General features: G+C 41.9%; 1 protein-coding gene across 2 annotated transcripts in view; it reads right to left on the bottom strand.

Moving 5' to 3' along the window:
• Positions 1 to 17,210, bottom strand: part of USP18 (ubiquitin specific peptidase 18) — a 52,558-nt gene that overhangs the window by 22,095 nt on the left and 13,253 nt on the right. For both annotated transcript variants that reach the window (XM_086714544.1, XM_086714545.1), the window contains exon 3: positions 15,222 to 15,367. In XM_086714544.1, coding sequence (XP_086570670.1) covers positions 15,222 to 15,367 — 146 coding nt within the window. The remainder of the gene's footprint in view (positions 1 to 15,221; positions 15,368 to 17,210) is intronic.

Here is a 17,210-nt window from a genome sequence, read left to right as displayed (position 1 = left end):
AGATGAAATGGACAAATTCCAAGAAAAACAAACCTACCAAAACTAAATCATGACAATATAGAAAATCTGAATATGCCCATAATGAGTTAGATTGAATCAGTAATCTTAATATCTGGACAAAGAAAAATCATAGTGCTTATGGCTTCAGTAATTAATTCTACCAAACATTTAAAAGGATCTAATACCAATCTTTCTCAAACATTTCCTAAAAACTGAATTTGAGAAAACACTTCTCAACTCGTTTTAGAAGACCAGCATAACCCTGATACGAACGCCAAAGTCACTACAAGAAAAGACAGAGACCAAAATCCCTTATTAACATTTATGCAAAAATCACCAACAAAATATTAGGAAACAATTCAGCAGCATATTGAAAAGACTATACATCATTACCAAATGAAATTTATTCCTAGAATGCAAGAATGGGTCAACATATGAAAATCAATCAATGTAATATGCCACATCAACAAATCCAAAAACATGTGATCATCTGAATTGATGCAGAATAAGTATTTCACAAAATTCAACATCCTTTCGTGATAAAAATAAATATGAATAGAAGAAAATATAACATATAAAAGCCACATAGGACAAACCCTCAGCAAACACCACTCAATTGTGAAAGACAGAAAATTTTTCCTCTAAGATCAGGAACAAGGCAAGGATGCCCACATTAACCACTTCTCTTCAACACATCACTGAAAGTTCTGACCAGAGCAATTAAGAACAAGAAACAACGCTACGGTAAATCAAGGATTTAGGTGATAATGATGTATCAATGCAGATTCATCTATTTTAATGAATCTACCATTCCGGTGCAGAAGATTGATAATGGAGGAAAATGGGTGTGCAGCGGCAGGGAATCTATGGGAAATGTCTGGACTTTCTGCTCAATTTTTCTGTGAAGCTAAAGCTGTTCTAAAAAAAAAAAAAAACCAATCTACTAAAAAAAATGAACAGAAATTCAGAATCTGTGGGATACCATCAACTACACCAACATACATATAATGTAAGTCCCAGTAGGAGCAGCAAGAGACAAAGGCCAGAAGGAATATTTAAAGAAATAATGACCCCAAACCTTATAAACATGAAAAATCAGTTCTGGAGGCTGTGGAGTCAAAGTTCAAGATATCAGCAGATTCTAGGCCACTTTCTTGGGTATCTTCACATGGTGTAAGAATCAAAGGAGATTTTTCAGGCCACTTTCATAAGGACATTAATTCCATTAATGAGAGCTCTGCTTTCATGAACTAATCACCTCTGAAAGGCCCCTTCTCCTAATACTATCACTATGGGGGTTACATTTCAAAATATGGATTTTGATGGGACACAAACATACACAACAGGTCCTCAATAAGATCACACCTTCCTTCTCATCAGAAAATATGAGAACAGAAGATGGTGGGATAACATATTCAAAATGCTGGGTAGAAAAGCTGTCAACTAAAAGTTTTATATCCAGCAAAACTTCTCTTCAAAAATGAAGCAGAAATTTAGACACTGAAATAAACAAAAAATGAGAGCATTCATCACTAAAGACTTGTCCTACAAGAAATACTAAAGGAAGTCCTCCTGGATAAAATGAAACTGTACAGTAACAACATGGTAACACAAATCCAAATGAGGAAATAAGAAGCACCAGGATTCAGGAGGGAGTTAAGATTGTGGAGTAGTGGGAGACCCTAGGCTTGTCTCATTCCTTGAACACAGCTAGATAAATATCAAATCATTTTGAACACCCAAGAAGTTGATCTGAGAACTGAGAGAACAAAAAAGCACAACTAGACTTAGAAGGTAGGAGCTGTGGAGAGTTGATTTAGTGGGGAGAAGAGCTGTGGGTGTTGTGATGGTGAGGGAGCCCTGATCATGGAGAAAGGAAGAGAGAGAGAGAGAGAGAAAGCAAGCAAGCGAGCATGCAGGGAATTGCACAAGAAAAAACTCTTCCCAAAAATATTGACAGAGAAGAGGAGAGAGACTGAATACCACAAGTTTTTATAAACACTGGAGCACAGGGTCTGAAGTTTCAGAGTCACACATGCTGGGCTTAATAGTGCTCTGGTGGGGAGGGAAGACAGAGACCTAGGAGTAGGCAGCATAGGCTGAAGATCCCCTGCTTGGAATGCATTTGGGAGAGGGGACACAGCTTCTCCAGGAGCAAGAGACATAGTGGGTGCTACTGAGCTGCCCCATTTACTAACATAAGAAAAGGAACACGGGCTGAGGACAGCAAGCCTTGGTGCTGGCTTTCTGCTGTGCTTTACCACCAATTCTGAATTGCTGCACAGTCATGAAACTGATTTCTGGGGCAAGCTGGCACCAGGCCATAGTGCAGGAAGACATGACCTTAGAGGATCAGCACATGTCCATGCCACTCAGATCTCTAAAATTTGGAGTTTGGTGCACCTGGGGTAAAACACACAAGTGCTATGCCACCTGGAAAGCAGACAGCTCAGACACAGGCAGGGAGAAAGCAGGGATCTTGTGGAAGAAGGGGACACATGACAAGTGGTTGTTCGCTCTTCTTTGAGGGTTTCCTGAAGAATGGCAGGCGTGAGCTCCCCGCTCTGGGAATGAAGGAATGGAGTGACACCATTTGCACCCTGCCATAAGCACTGACAGACTTCAGTGAGCAAAAGAGCACCACCAAGTGGAGGCCAGAGCCACTTATACCAAACCCCACCACCCTGCACCCTGCAGGTGCATCTCCACTAGGGCAAGTCCACCTGAGAATCACCACAGCAGACCCCACCCCCAGAATACCAGCACAAACTCCTCACCTGCACCAAGTGTACTGATTATAGAGTGCTGCAAAGCTATAGCTCTAGGGGAAATACGATCTAGCTTCCTTTGGTTTTCTTCCCCTGCTTGGGATACAGAGAAAGCAATTTTTATTTATTTATTATTAAAAAAATTTAATGTTTATTTATTTTTGAGAGATAGACAGAATACAAGCAGGGGAGGGACAGAGAGAGAGGGAGACATAGAATCTGAAGCAGACTCCAGGCTCTGAGCTGTTAGCACAGAACCTGGTGCAGGGCTTGAACTCACAAACCACAAGACCATGACCTGATTTGAAGTCATATGCTTAATTGACTGAGCCACCCAGGTACCCCAGAGAAAGCAATTTTTTAATTTTTTTCATTTTTATTTTTATGTTTTTATTTATTTATTTTTTTGAATCTAGCTTCTTCTAACAAGCAGACCTAAACACATCTAGGATCTAGCTTCCTTTTTTTCTCGACCTTAAAAAGACAGTATGAAAAGACACAGGAATTCACCCCAGAAAAAGAACAAGAGGTCACAGCCAGGGATTTAATCAAAAGATATATAGATAGACAGATAGATAGATAATATGCCTGAACTAGAATTTAAAACAATTATAAGGATACTAGATGGGCTTGATAAAAACATAGAAAACAGTAGAGAATCCCTTACTGTTGACATAAAAGAACTAAACTCTAGGCCAAATTAAAAATGCTATAACCAAGATGCAAATCCAAATGGATTCCATGACAATGAGGATAGATGAAGCAGAAGAACAAATCAGTGATAGAGAAGATAAAATTATGGTAAATAATGAAGCTGAAAAAAGGGAAAGAAAGGTATTGGATCACAAGTGTAGACTTAGGGAACTCAGAAACTCCTTAAAGCATAATTATATTCCTATCATGGGAGTCCCAAAAGATGAAGAGAGAGAAAAAAGGGCAGAAGGTTTATTCGAACAAATTATAGCTGAAAACTTCCTAACCTGGGAAAGAAAACAGACATTGAAATCCAAGAAGCACAGAGAACTCCCATTAAATTCAACAAAAGCCGGCCAAGATCAAGACATATACTCAAATTCATAAAACACACAGACAAGGAAAGAATCCTGAAAGCAGCAAGGGAAAAACGTCCTTAACCTATAAGGGAAGACAAATCAGATTCACAGCAGATCTGTCCATAGAAACTTGGCAGGCCAGAAGAGAGTGAATGGCATGATATATTCAATATGCTGAATGGGGAAAATATGCAGCTAAGAATATTTTATCCAACAAGGCTGTTATTCAGAATAGAAGGAGAGGTAAAGTGTTTCCCAGATAAACAAAACTAAGTGAGCTTGTGACCACTAAACCAGCCCTTCAAGAAATATTAAAGGGGACTCTTCGAATGGGGGGGAAAAGGACCAAAAGCAACAAAGACTAGAAAGGAACAGAGGACAACCAGAAACATCAACCTTACAGATAACACAAAAGCATTAATTCATATCTATCAATAATCACTCTGAATGTAAATGGACTAAATACTCCACTAAAAAGACACAGTGTATCAGAATGGATAAAAAAAAAAAAAGACCACATATGCTCCCTACATGAGACTCATTTTATTTATTTTTTATTTTTTTAATGTTTTATTTATTTTTGAGACAGGGAGAGACAGAGCATGAACAGGGGAGGGTCAGAGAGAGGGAGACACAGAATCTGAAACAGGCTCCAGGCTCTGAGCTGTCAGCACAGAGCCCGACGCAGGGCTTGAACTCACAGACTGCGAGATCATGACCTGATCCGAAGTTGGCCGCTTAACCGACTGAGCCACCCAGGCACCTATAAGAGACTCATTTTAGACCTAAAGACACCTGCAGATTGAAAGTGAGGGGATGGAGAACCATCTATCATGCTAATGGATGCCAAAAGAAAGCTGGAGTAGCCATTCTTATATCAGACAAACTAGATTTTAAACCAAAGACTGTAACAAGAAATGAATAAAGGCATTACATCATAATTAAGGAGTCTATCCGTCAAAAAGATCCAACAATTATAAATATTTATGCCCCCAACTTGAAGCACCCAAATATTTAAAACAATTAATAACAAATATAAAGAAACTCACTGATAGTAATACAATAACAGTAAGGGACTTTAACACTACATTTACAACAATGGACAGATCATAAAAGCATAAAATCAACAAGGAAACAATGGATTTGAATGACACACTGGATGGACTTAATAGATACATTCAGAACATTTAATCCTAAAGCAGCAGAATACATATTCTTCTTGAGTGCACATGGAACATTTTCCAGTACAGATCACATCCTGGGTTACAAATCAGCCCTCAACAGGTACAAAAAAACTTAGACCATACCATGCATATTATCAAACCACAATGCTATGAAACTTGAGGCCAAACACAAGAAAAAGATTTGGAAAGACCACAAATAGATGGAGGTTAAAGAACATTCTACTAAATAATGAATGAGTCAACCACAAAATTAAAGAAGAAATTAAAAAGTGCGTGGAAGCAAATGAAAAAGAAAAGATGGAGGCATCACAATTCCAGACTTCAAACTACAAAGCTGTAGTCATCAAGACAGTATGGTACTTGCACAAAAACAGATACATAGATCAATGGACAGAATAGAAAACCCAAAAATGGACCCACAACTATATGGTCAACTAATCTTCAACAAAGTAGGAAAGAATATCCAATGGAAAAAAGATAGTCTCTTCAGCAAATGGTGTTGGGAAAACTGGATGGCAACATGCAAAAGAATGAAACTAGAACACTTTCTTACACCACTGTGGGGGATAAACTTAGGAATCCCCCAGGCTTACACCAATGGGTTAACAAGGCATAAAGAAATACAAAGTCATAAAATTCTCACACCCCAGTTTGGGTAACCAGATTGGCATGCCAAGAATAGGGAAGCACAAAGGCGCCAAGAATAGGGAGGTGCAAATGCACCCCAAAATAGGGAGGGGGTGCTGAGCCCCCAAAAATAGAGAGGGAGAAGCAAAGGCCTGAAATAGAAACAGTGCAAAGGTGCCCAATACATAGGAATAACAAGATTAGATATTCAGGGTGAAAGCACCCCAAATTTAGTACTACAGCATACAGCTGCTTTCATAGGAGAATAGGGCCAGGTTAGGCAAACTGGTGAACTGGACTTTGGACCACTGCACTGCAGGCACAGCAGCCCAGAGCAGAGATGGTTAACAAAAGAAAAGGTGCCTTATTAACCCTGAGGTTATTTCCCCTATCTGTCTCATCCCCTAGGCTGACAAAGATAAACAGGGATGGCGCCTCCTGTCTGCTGTTGACAATCATCTACCCATCTGCCCAGCGCCTGAATTTTGTTTTATATTGACCAAAACCCCAAACACTGTATATCTTCAAAATCCCCTTTTCCACCTCACATCCACAAATTAATGTTCCCAGTTTCTTTGTCTCTTTGTACATACCCATCACGTTTGCAAGCCTTCTAATCTGAATAAATACAGGGCAAGGACCCTCATTTGGGGATCTTGTCTTTTTCCTGGACATTAGCCATCTCTCATTTTAATCCTGCATCTGCTCATTTGCTAGACAAAAGAGAACTTTAGACTTAGAGTCTACGACACACCATACACAAAAATAAATTTAAAATGAATGAAAAACCTAATTGTGAGACAGGAAACCATCAGAATACTAGAGGAGAACACAGTCAGCAACCCATTTGGCCTTGTCATAACTTCTTCTAGCAAAATGAACTATTAGGACTTCATCAAGATAAAAAGTTTCTGCACAGTGAAGGAAACAATCAATGAAACTAAAATGCAGCCTATGGAACAGAAGATATTTATAAATGACATATCTGATAAAGGGTTAGTATCCAGAATTTATCAAACTCAACACCCCAAAAATAAATAATCCAGTGAAGAAAGGAGCAGAAGATATGAATAGACACTTTCCCAAAGAAGACATCCAGATGGCTAACAGACACATGAAAAGATATTCAGCATCACTCATCATCAGGGAAATACAAATCAAAACCATGATGAGGGGAACCTGGATGGCGCAGTCACTTGAGCATCCAACTCTTGATTTTGATTCAGGTCATTTTCCCAGGGTTATGGGATCAAGCCCTGGGTTGGGCTCTGCATTGAGCGTGGAGTCTGCTTACGATTCTCTCCCTCTGCCCCTCTCCCCAGCTTGCTCACTCTCTCCCTCTCTCAAAAGAAAAAAAAAAAAACAAACATGATGAGATACCACATCACACCTGTCAGAATGGCTAAAATTAACAACACAGGAAACAACAGGGGTTGGTGAGGATGCAGAAAAAGGGGAACCCTTCTGCACTGTTGGTGGAAATGCAAACTGGTGCAGCCACTCTGGAAAACAGTATGGAAGTCCCTCAAAAAATTTAAAATAGGGGCATGTGGGTGGCTCAGTGAGTTGATCATCCAACTTCAGCTCAGGTCATGATCTCATGGTTCGTGAGTTCTAGCCCTGCATTGGGCTTGCTCCTGTCAGCACAGAGCCTGCTTTGGATCCTCTCTGTGCCCCCCTCTCTCTGCCCTTCCCCACACATGCTTTTTCTATCAAAATAAATAAATATTAAAAAAAATTAAAAATAGAACTACCCTATGATCCAGCAATAGCACTACTAGGTTATTTACCCAAAGGATACAAAAAATACAGATTCAAAGGGGTACATGCACCCTGATGTTTATAACAGTCTTATCAACAATGGCCAAACCATGGAAAGAACCCAAGTGGCCATTGACTAATGAATGGACAAAGAAGATGTCGTATATACATACAATGGAATATTACTCAGCCATCAAAAAGAATGAAATCTTGCTATTTGCAATGAGGTGGATGGAGCCAGAGAGTATTATGCTAAGTGAAATAAGTCAGTCAGAGAAAAAACAAATACCATATGATTTCACTCATATGTGGAATTTAAGAAACAGAACAGATGAATATATGGGAGTATGGGGAAAGACAGAGGAAAACAAACCATAAGAGACTCAAAGACAGAGAACAAACTGAGGGCTGATGGAGGGAGGTGTGTGGGGGATGGTCTGGATGGGTTATGGGCATTAAGGAGGGCACTTGTTATGATGAGCACTGGGTGTTGTACGTAAGTGATGAATCACTAATTATACTCTTGAAAACATTACACTATATGTTAACTAACTGAAATTTAAATAAAATTTTTAAAAAAGCATTGGGATTCAGAGGGACATCACCAAGATGGCAAAGTAGAAGACCCCAGTCTCCAAGCCCCCACAAAAGATCAACGATTACATAGCTATCCATAAATAAAAACAGGAGAATCCACTTAAAAAACTTCAGCAACAGGGGTTCCTGGGTGGCTTAGGTGGTTGAGTGTCCAACTCTTTTTTTTTTAATTTTTTTTTCCCAACGTTTATTTATTTTTGGGACAGAGAGAGACAGAGCATGAACAGGGGAGGGGCAGAGAGAGAGGGAGACACAGAATCGGAAACAGGCTCCAGGCTCTGAGCCATCAGCCCAGAGCCTGACGCGGGGCTCGAACTCACGGACCGCGAGATCGTGACCTGGCTGAAGTCGGACGCTTAACCGACTGCGCCACCCAGGCGCCCCGAGTGTCCAACTCTTGATTACAGCTCAGGTCATGACCACAGGGTTGTGGGATCGAGCCCCACATCAGGCTCGGTATTGAGCATAGGGCCTGCTTAAAAGTCTCTCTCTCTCTCCCTCTGACCCTCTCCCTATCTCATGCATGCCTTTTCTCACTCTCTCTCTAAAATAAAATTAAAAAAAAGAAACTTCAGCAACAGGAAGAAAAAAAAAACTTGAGCAACACAATGGTAAAAACGTGAGGATAACCACACAAAAAGGATAGGAAAAAGAGCTTCATTTTGCCTATATCATCCCACCCTCCAGGCCAGCACTTCCCAGTGCCAAGAGGGAACTCCCCAGCTCGAAAGAGCTCATTTTAGCCTTGAATGATACATTGGAACAGATGGACTTGACAGATATATTTAGAACTCTGCATCCCAAAGCAACAGAATATACTTTCTTCTCGAGTGCACATGGAACATTCTCCAAGATAGATCATATACTGGGTCACAAAACAGCCCTTCATTAGTATACAAGAATTGAGATCATACCATGCACACTTTCAGACCACAATGCTATGAAGCTTGAAATCAACCACAGGAAAAAGTCTGGAAAACCTCCAAAAGCATGGAGGTTAAAGAACACCCTGCTAAAGAATGAGTGGGTCAACCAGGCAATTAGAGAAGAAATTAAAATATATATGGAAACAAACAAAAATGAAAATACAACAATCCAAATGCTTTGGGATGCAGCGAAGGCAGTCCTGAGAGGAAAATACATTGCAATCCAGGCCTATCTCAAGAAACAAGAAATATCCCAAATACAAAATCTAACAGCACACCTAAAGGAAATAGAAGCAGAACAGCAAAGACACCCTAAAACCCAGCAGAAGAAGAGAAATAAGAAAGATCAGAGCAGAAATAAACAAGATAGAATCTAAAAAAACTGTAGAGCAGATCAATGAAACCAAGAGTTGGTTTTTGAAAAAATAAACAAAATTGATAAACCTCTAGCCAGCCTTCTCAAAAAGAAAAGGGAGAGGACCCAAATAGATGAAACCATGAATGAAAATAGAATTATTACAACCAGTCCCTCAGAAATACAACCAATTATCAGGGAATATTATGAAAAATTATATGCCAATAAACTGGACAAACCTGGAAGAAATGGACAAATTCCTAAACACCCATACACCTCCAAAACTCAAATGGGAAGAAATACAAAATTTGAACAGACCTATAACCAGCGAAGAAATTGAATCAGTTATCAAAAATCTCCCAACAAATAAGAGTCCAGGACCAGATGGATTCCCTGAGGAATTCTACCAGACATTTAAAGCAGAGATAATACCTATCCTTCTCAAGCTGTTCCAAAAAATAGAAAGGGAAGGAAAACTTCCAGACTTATTCTATGAAGCCAGCATTACTTTGATTCCCAAACCAGACAGACACCCAGTAAAAAAAGAGAACTACAGGCCAATATCCCTGACAAATATGGATGCAAAAATTCCCAATGAGACACTAGCAAATCGAATTCAACAGCATATAAAAAGAATTATTCACCATGATCAAGTGGGATTCATTCCTGAGATGCAGGTCTGGTTCAACATTCGCAAATCAGTCAACGTGACACATCACATTAATAAAAGAAAAGACCCATATGATCCTGTCAATTGATGCAGAAAAAGCATTTGACAAAATTCAGCATCCTTTCTTAATAAAAACCCTCGAGAAAGGCGGGATAGAAGGAGCATACTTAAACATCATAAAAGCCATTTATGAAAAGCCCACAGCTAACATCATCCTCAATGGGGAAAAACTGACAGCTTTACCCCTGAGATCAGGAACATGACAGGGATGTCCACTCTCACCGCTGTTGTTTAACATAGTGTTGGAAGATCTAGCATCAGCAATCAGACAACAAAAGGAAATCAAAGGCATCAAAATTGGCAAAGATGAAGTCAAGCTTTCACTTTTTGCAGATGACATGATATTATACGTGGAAAACCCGGTAGACTCCACCAAAAGTCTGCTAGAACTGATACATGAATTCAGCAAAGTTGCAGGATACAAAATCAATGTACAGAAATCAGTTGCATTCTTATACACTAACAATGAAGCAACAGAAAGACAAATAAAGAAACTGATCCCATTCACAATTGCACCAAGAAGCATAAAATCCCTAGGAATCAACCTAACCAACGATGTATAAGATCTGTATGCTGAACACTACAGAAAGCTTATGAAGGTAATTGAAGAAGATACAAAGAAATGGAAAAGCATTCCGCGCTCATGGATTGGAAGAATAAATATTGTTAAAATGTCAATACTACCCAAAGCTATCTACACATTCAATGCAATCCCAATCAAAATTGCACCAGCATTCTTCTCGAAACTAGAACAAGCAATCCTAAAATTCATATGGAACCACAAAAGGCCCCGAATAGCCAAAGTAATTTTGAAGAAGACCAAAGCAGGAGGCATCACAATCCCAGACTTTAGCCTCTACTACAAAGCTCTAATCATCAAGACAGCATGGTATTGGCACAAAAACAGACACATAGACCAATGGAATAGAAGAGAAACCCCAGAACTAGACCCACAAAAGTATGGCCAACTAATCTTTGACAAAGCAGGAAAGAATATCCAATGGAAAAAAGACAGTCTCTTTAACAAATGGTGCTGGGAGAACTGGACAGCAACATGCAGAAGGATGAAACTAGACCACTTTCTTACACCATTCACAAAAATAAACTCAAAATGGGGCGCCTGGGTGGCGCAGTCGGTTAAGCGTCCGACTTCAGCCAGGTCACGATCTCGCGGTCCGCGAGTTCGAGCCCCGCGTCGGGCTCTGGGCTGATGGCTCAGAGCCTGGAGCCTGTTTCCGATTCTGTGTCTCCCTCTCTCTCTGCCCCTCCCCCGTTCATGCTCTGTCTCTCTCTGTCCCAAAAATAAATAAACGTTCAAAAAAAAAAAAAATTTAAAAAAAAATAAACTCAAAATGGATAAAGGACCTGAATGTGAGACAGGAAACCATCAAAACCCTAGAGGAGAAAGCAGGAAAAAACCTCTGACCTCAGCCACAGCAATTTCTTACTTGACACATCCCCAAAGGCAAGGGAATTAAAAGCAAAAAGGAACTATTGGCACCTCATGAAGATAAAAAGCTCCTGCACAGCAAAGGAAACAACCAACAAAACTAAAAGGCAACCAACGGAATGGGAAAAGATATTTGCAAATGACATAAGGGACAAAGGGCTAGTATCCAAAATCTATAAAGAACTCGCCAAACTTCACACCCGAAAAACAAATAATCCAGTGAAGAAATGGCCAGAAGACATGAATAGACACTTCTCTAAAGAAGACATGTGGATGGCCAACAGGCACATGAAAAGATGCTCAATATTGCTCCTCATTAGGGAAATACAAATCAAAACCACAATGAGACACCAGCTCATGCCAGTCAGAGTAGCTAAAATGAACAGATCAGGAGACTATAGATGCTGGCGAGGATGTGGAGAAATGGGAACCCTCTTGCACTGTTGGTGGGAATGTAAATTGGTGCAGCCACTCTGGAAAACAATGTGGAGGTTCCTCAAAAAATTAAAAATAGACCTACCCTATGACCCAGCAATAACACTGCTAGGAATTTACCCAAGGGATACAGGGGTACTGATGCATAGGGGCACTTGTACCCCAATGTTCATAGCAGCACTCTCAACAATAGCCAAATTGTGGAAAGAGCCTAAATGTCCATCAACTAATGAATGGATAAAGAAATTGTGGTTTATATACACAATGGAATACTACGTGGCAATGAGAAAGAATGAAATATGGCCTTCTGTAGCAAGGTGGATGGAACTGAAGAGTGTTATGCTAAGTGAAATAAGTCATACAGAGAAAGACAGATACGATATGTTTTCACTCTTATGTGGATCCTAAGAAACTTAACAGAAGACCATAGGGGAGGGGAAGGAAAAAAAAAAAAAGGTTAGAGAGGGAGGGAGCCAAAACACAAGAGACTCTTAAAAACTGAGAACAAACTGAGGGTTGATGGGGGGTGGGAGGGAGGGGTGGGTGGGTGATGGGTATTGAGGAGGGTACCTGTTGGGATGAGCACTGGGTGTTGTATGGAAACCAATTTGACGATAAATTTCATATTTAAAAAAAAAAGCTCCTTTCACCAGGAAAAGGAGAACAGGATGAATGACCAACTTCCCCACCCTTTCAGGGCACTGGATGAAGGACCTAGTTTCGTTTCACCCCACCTGGAAATCATTAAAGCTGAGATGTCTGTAAATGTCTAGGAACAAGGAATAAGGGAAGCAACTGCTAGTATTATCCATGTAACAGAAGCCACCACAGTTCCCCATGACCCACCCCACTAAGGACCCCATTAGCTTCTACCACTGAAAAAAAACTAATGGACAGTACAGCTACCATAGATACCCTGCAGATTTCACCACTGAGATGGTCACCCCACAGATTTTTGTTTACAGGCACCATTACCAGAGTCCCTCCCCACTACATTCCCCTCCACCCACCAGTGCTCAGAAAATCACAACAGCAGACATTCCTGGCCTCTGTGGCTGCACACATACAAAGTGTCAGCCTACATCCTCATAGCTGACCCCCACCCCCATTTACACACTTGTAGCTAAACCCTGTGGCTGTGCACCTACACCTGCCAGCCTGAATCCTGTCGCCATTCTCTACTGCCTTATGTACATCCAGAGTGAGCCCCTATAGCCACATAACTGCTTCTCAACAGCTAAGACCCACCCCCCCAAGATGCCTATGAGCCTGGATCCAACCCTAACACTTGTCACTGGCCTGCACCTCTGGGATTGCCTACAAGTAACCTCTGCATCTGTGCAACCTATACACTGCCAGCCTGAATCCCATCACCAACCTCTGTTGCCCTACACATTCCAGGGGCAAGCTTTTTCAGCCAAAGGAGTGCACTATGCCCACACAGCTGCTTGTGGGCCCACATCTGGCCCCAACTACTGTCTCTGTCCTATGCCCTGGGCTCATCTACAGCTAGCCTCCACAGCTGTGCATGTGTATAGTCCTGGCTTGACCTTTGTCACCAGCCTTCAATGTAATGTGTGCACCCATAGTGATCTCTGCAACCACAGAACTGCAAACCAATAGCAAAAGCCCCCACAGCTGCTAATGCACCCTCAGTAAGACCCAGCACCTGCTGCTGGCCACTGCCCTCACCACTATGTGTGTGTCTACAACCAGACCCTGCCACCAAACAGCCACCTGCAACCAGCCCCCACAGACAAGCATGCACACCACCAGTGGCAACCACCACTCCCTGCCCTGGTCCTAGCTGCTGCACCAAAAGGTCCACTGAGGACTCTAACAGCTCTTGTAGCTATTTCAGATACCCTACATCTCTCTCCAAGGATCACACAGTTATCTAGGTCATGGACCCCAGAAGCTTAAGCCAGTAAGACATTATAACCCTTGGACCCAGAGCCAGCATACACCACACCTGGTGCCCCACACCACTAGACCTAGACCACAGCACACTCCAGCTGTAGGTGAAGGTCTTTCTCTAAAAAAGTCAATCCATAAAGTCTGTAATAAGTAACTACTTCTTCAAATGTGGAGACACCTACACAAGGCTACAGGGATCACAAAGAATCAGGGAAACACGATATCACCAAAAGAACATAGTATACTTTCAAAAACTGATCCCAAAGAAATGGAGATATACAAATTGCCTAGAAAAAAATTATAAATAATTGTTCTAAAGATACTCAGAGCTGTCACAGAACATAATCAGTTTCAGTAAATCAGGAAAACAATGCAAGAAAAACAGAAGTTCAACAAAGAAAGAAAACATAAAAAAGAACCAAATAGAAATTTTGGAACTAAATAACACAGTGATTCAGCTGAAGAATTCAACAGTTTCGACAGCAGACTGGATGGAGTCTCAAAAGAGAAAGGAAAGTGACAGAAAACTTATTTAAGAAACAGTAGCTGAGACTTCCCAAATCTGGGGAGATTAGACATCTAAGTTAATAAAGCTCATATGTCCCCAAACATATTTAATTCAAACAGATATTCTCCAAGACACATCAGTGTTAAAACTTTAAAAAATCAAAGACAAAGAGAGATCTTAAAATCAATAATAGAAAGGAAGCTTATCACTTACAAGGGAACCCCCTATAAGGCTATCAGAGGATTTCTCTGCACAAACCTTACATGCCAGGAGACAGTGGAATGACATACTCAAAGTGATATGAAAAGAAAAAACCCGCCATCAAGAAAACTTTACTTCATAAATGAAGGAGAGATAAAGGCTTTCCCAGACAAATGCTGAGGGAGTTCATCATAACTACACTTGCCTTACAAGAAATGCTAAAGGGAGTTCAGTTATTCAACCTGAAAAGAACACTAACTGTAAAAAGGAAAGAGACTGAATCAGTCATTTTATTGATTTTTATTTTTATTTTAGAGAAAGCACGAGTGGGGGAGAGGGGCAGAAGAAGAGAGAGAGAGAAAAAATCTTAAGCAGGCTCCACACAAAGTGCAGAGCCTGACACAGGACTTGATCCCACAACCCTGGCATCATGACCTTAGCCAAAATAAAGAGTTGGACACTCAACTGACTGAGCCACCCAGCCACCCCTGAATCAACCATTTTAAAGCTTCCCACAAAGAAAATCCCAGGCCCAGAGGGCTTAATTCTGCCAAACATTTAAAGAATTAACACCTATCTCTTCACAAACTCTCCAAAAACAAAGAAGAGAAGGGGACAGTTCCTGACTCATTTTTGAGGCCCTCACCCTCCCTCTACCCCCTTACCATCCCCCCTCCCTCTCTCTCTCAGAGATGAGAGGGCTGTCTTACTTGGAACATTGTACTTCTGGAGACAGTAGGCAAGTTCCAAGGGTTGCACTGCTTTATGCCGGCTGTCCCGCATCCTCTCTAGTAGCAAGAGCATCTGGAAGGGGACACTTCTCCTTTGCTCTTCTGTTCCCCTTGGTACTGTTATCCTGCCAAATAAGAACATCCATTATTATCCTGCCAAATAAGAACCTCCTTATCGCCACAGTTCTCAATGCTAGATGCATACTGGAATCACTTGGGGGAACTTTCAAAAATATCCATGTCCGGGCCACTTTACAGATACCTAAATCAGAATTTCTAATAGTCGGGCCCAGTTATCAGAACTTTAAGTTTCCCAGATGACTTAAATGTACAAACGAGTTGAAAAATACCATGTTAGTAAATTGGCTACAGAGAGTACCCTCTCAAGAGGGGATCAGACAACTGTTGTCTCACCCCTCTCCCAACTCTGCCCAACAGTCAAACTTAAATGAAGGGCAGATGCAGAAGGTCCTGGGTCCATAGCAAAATGGCCATACAGTAAAATGTCCAGGCTGAAGTACTCCAAAATGAAAAGGCAAATACAGATCTAGGTCCTGGGAAGAAAGGCTCATGCCAATGGAAGGGAAAAAAAGAAAGCACTGGGCAGAAAAGAGTATATGATAGGCAGAAAGGAAGATGTAAGCAAAGTAGGAGAACCATAGGCTCACCTCATCCCAGGAACACAACTGCATAACTATCAAATTGTCCTAAATACCTCAGAAATTGACCTAAAGACTGATAAAACAAACTCCACAATGAAAGGAAGAGAAGAGGCCACATAGAAAAATGTAAGAAGTATGGAGGTGAGGTTTGGGGAGAAACAGATCACAGGTGCTGTGGAGGGGAGGGAACCATGATTGTGGAGAAGGGGGAGAGAGAGAGAAACGCACAGCAGAGTGCACAAGGAGAACGTTTCCCAAAAGCCATTGGTTCGGGAAAAAAAGAGGGGCAGAATTTTATGACTTCTTGCAACCAGCAAGGCTTAAACCTTGGAGTTTTAAAGGTCAGAGGTCTTGGCAGGGATAGAGTGTAGAGGGTCCTATACTGCTCCTGGAAAGAAGGCAGGGAAACAACTGGGGGCAGATAGCATGGAAACGACCATCTAAAAAGCACCTAGGGAATCAAGATCATCCAGAGGTAGGAAGATGGCAGCGTAGGAGGACGCTGGGCTCAGAGCATCCTGCAGATCACTTAGATTCCACCCACACCTGCCTAAATAACCCAGAAAACCACCAGAAGACTAGCAGAACAGATTCTCTGGAGCCAAATGTAGACGAGAGGCCCATGGAAGAGGGTAGGAAGGGCAGAGAGGTGGTGCGTGCTACATGGACTGGCGGAAGGGAGCCAGGGCAGAGGGGCAGCCCGCCGGCAAAGCAGAGTACCCGAGTCTGGCTTGCAAAAGCAGAGGGGCCAGACAGAGTGTGTTCGGACAGCAAGCGGCACTTAACATCTGGAAGGTTATAAGTTTACAACTCTGTTCAGAGAGCGGGAGGGCTGGAGGACAATGGGAGGGAGAGTTGTTGAGCCCCGGACAACACAGCGCAGCTTGGTGGGGAACAAAGGCACTTTCCAGTGCCATCTCCCTCGCCCAACCCCAGCCAAAATCCCAAAGGGAACCAGTTCCTGTCAGGGAACTTGCTTGCACCGCACAAACACCCAATGCTGTGCTTCTGCAGATCCATCCCTCTGGTGGCAGGTCTGACTCCTCCCGGTGCCACAGGGCCCCTCCCGAAGCAGATCACCAAAGGAAAAGCAAGCTGAGCGTGCCCCACCCACCCCTGTGCAACTTGCTGATCCACCCCAACTAATATGCCAGATCCCCAGCACCACAAGCTTGGCAATGTGCAAGTAGCCCAGACAGGCCACACCACTCCACAGTGAATCCCGCCCCTAGGAGAGGGGAAGAGAAGGTACACACCAGTCTGACAGTGGCCCCAACGGTGGGCTGGGGGCAGACATCAGGTCTGA

This window comes from Puma concolor, chromosome B4 (assembly GCF_028749965.1).
Source record: "Puma concolor isolate L17-30 chromosome B4, mPumCon1.1.hap2, whole genome shotgun sequence".
Lineage (NCBI taxonomy): Eukaryota > Metazoa > Chordata > Mammalia > Carnivora > Felidae > Puma > Puma concolor.
The sequence above is the reverse complement of the archived record's forward strand: the minus strand, read 5'-3'. Positions and strand labels throughout refer to the sequence as shown.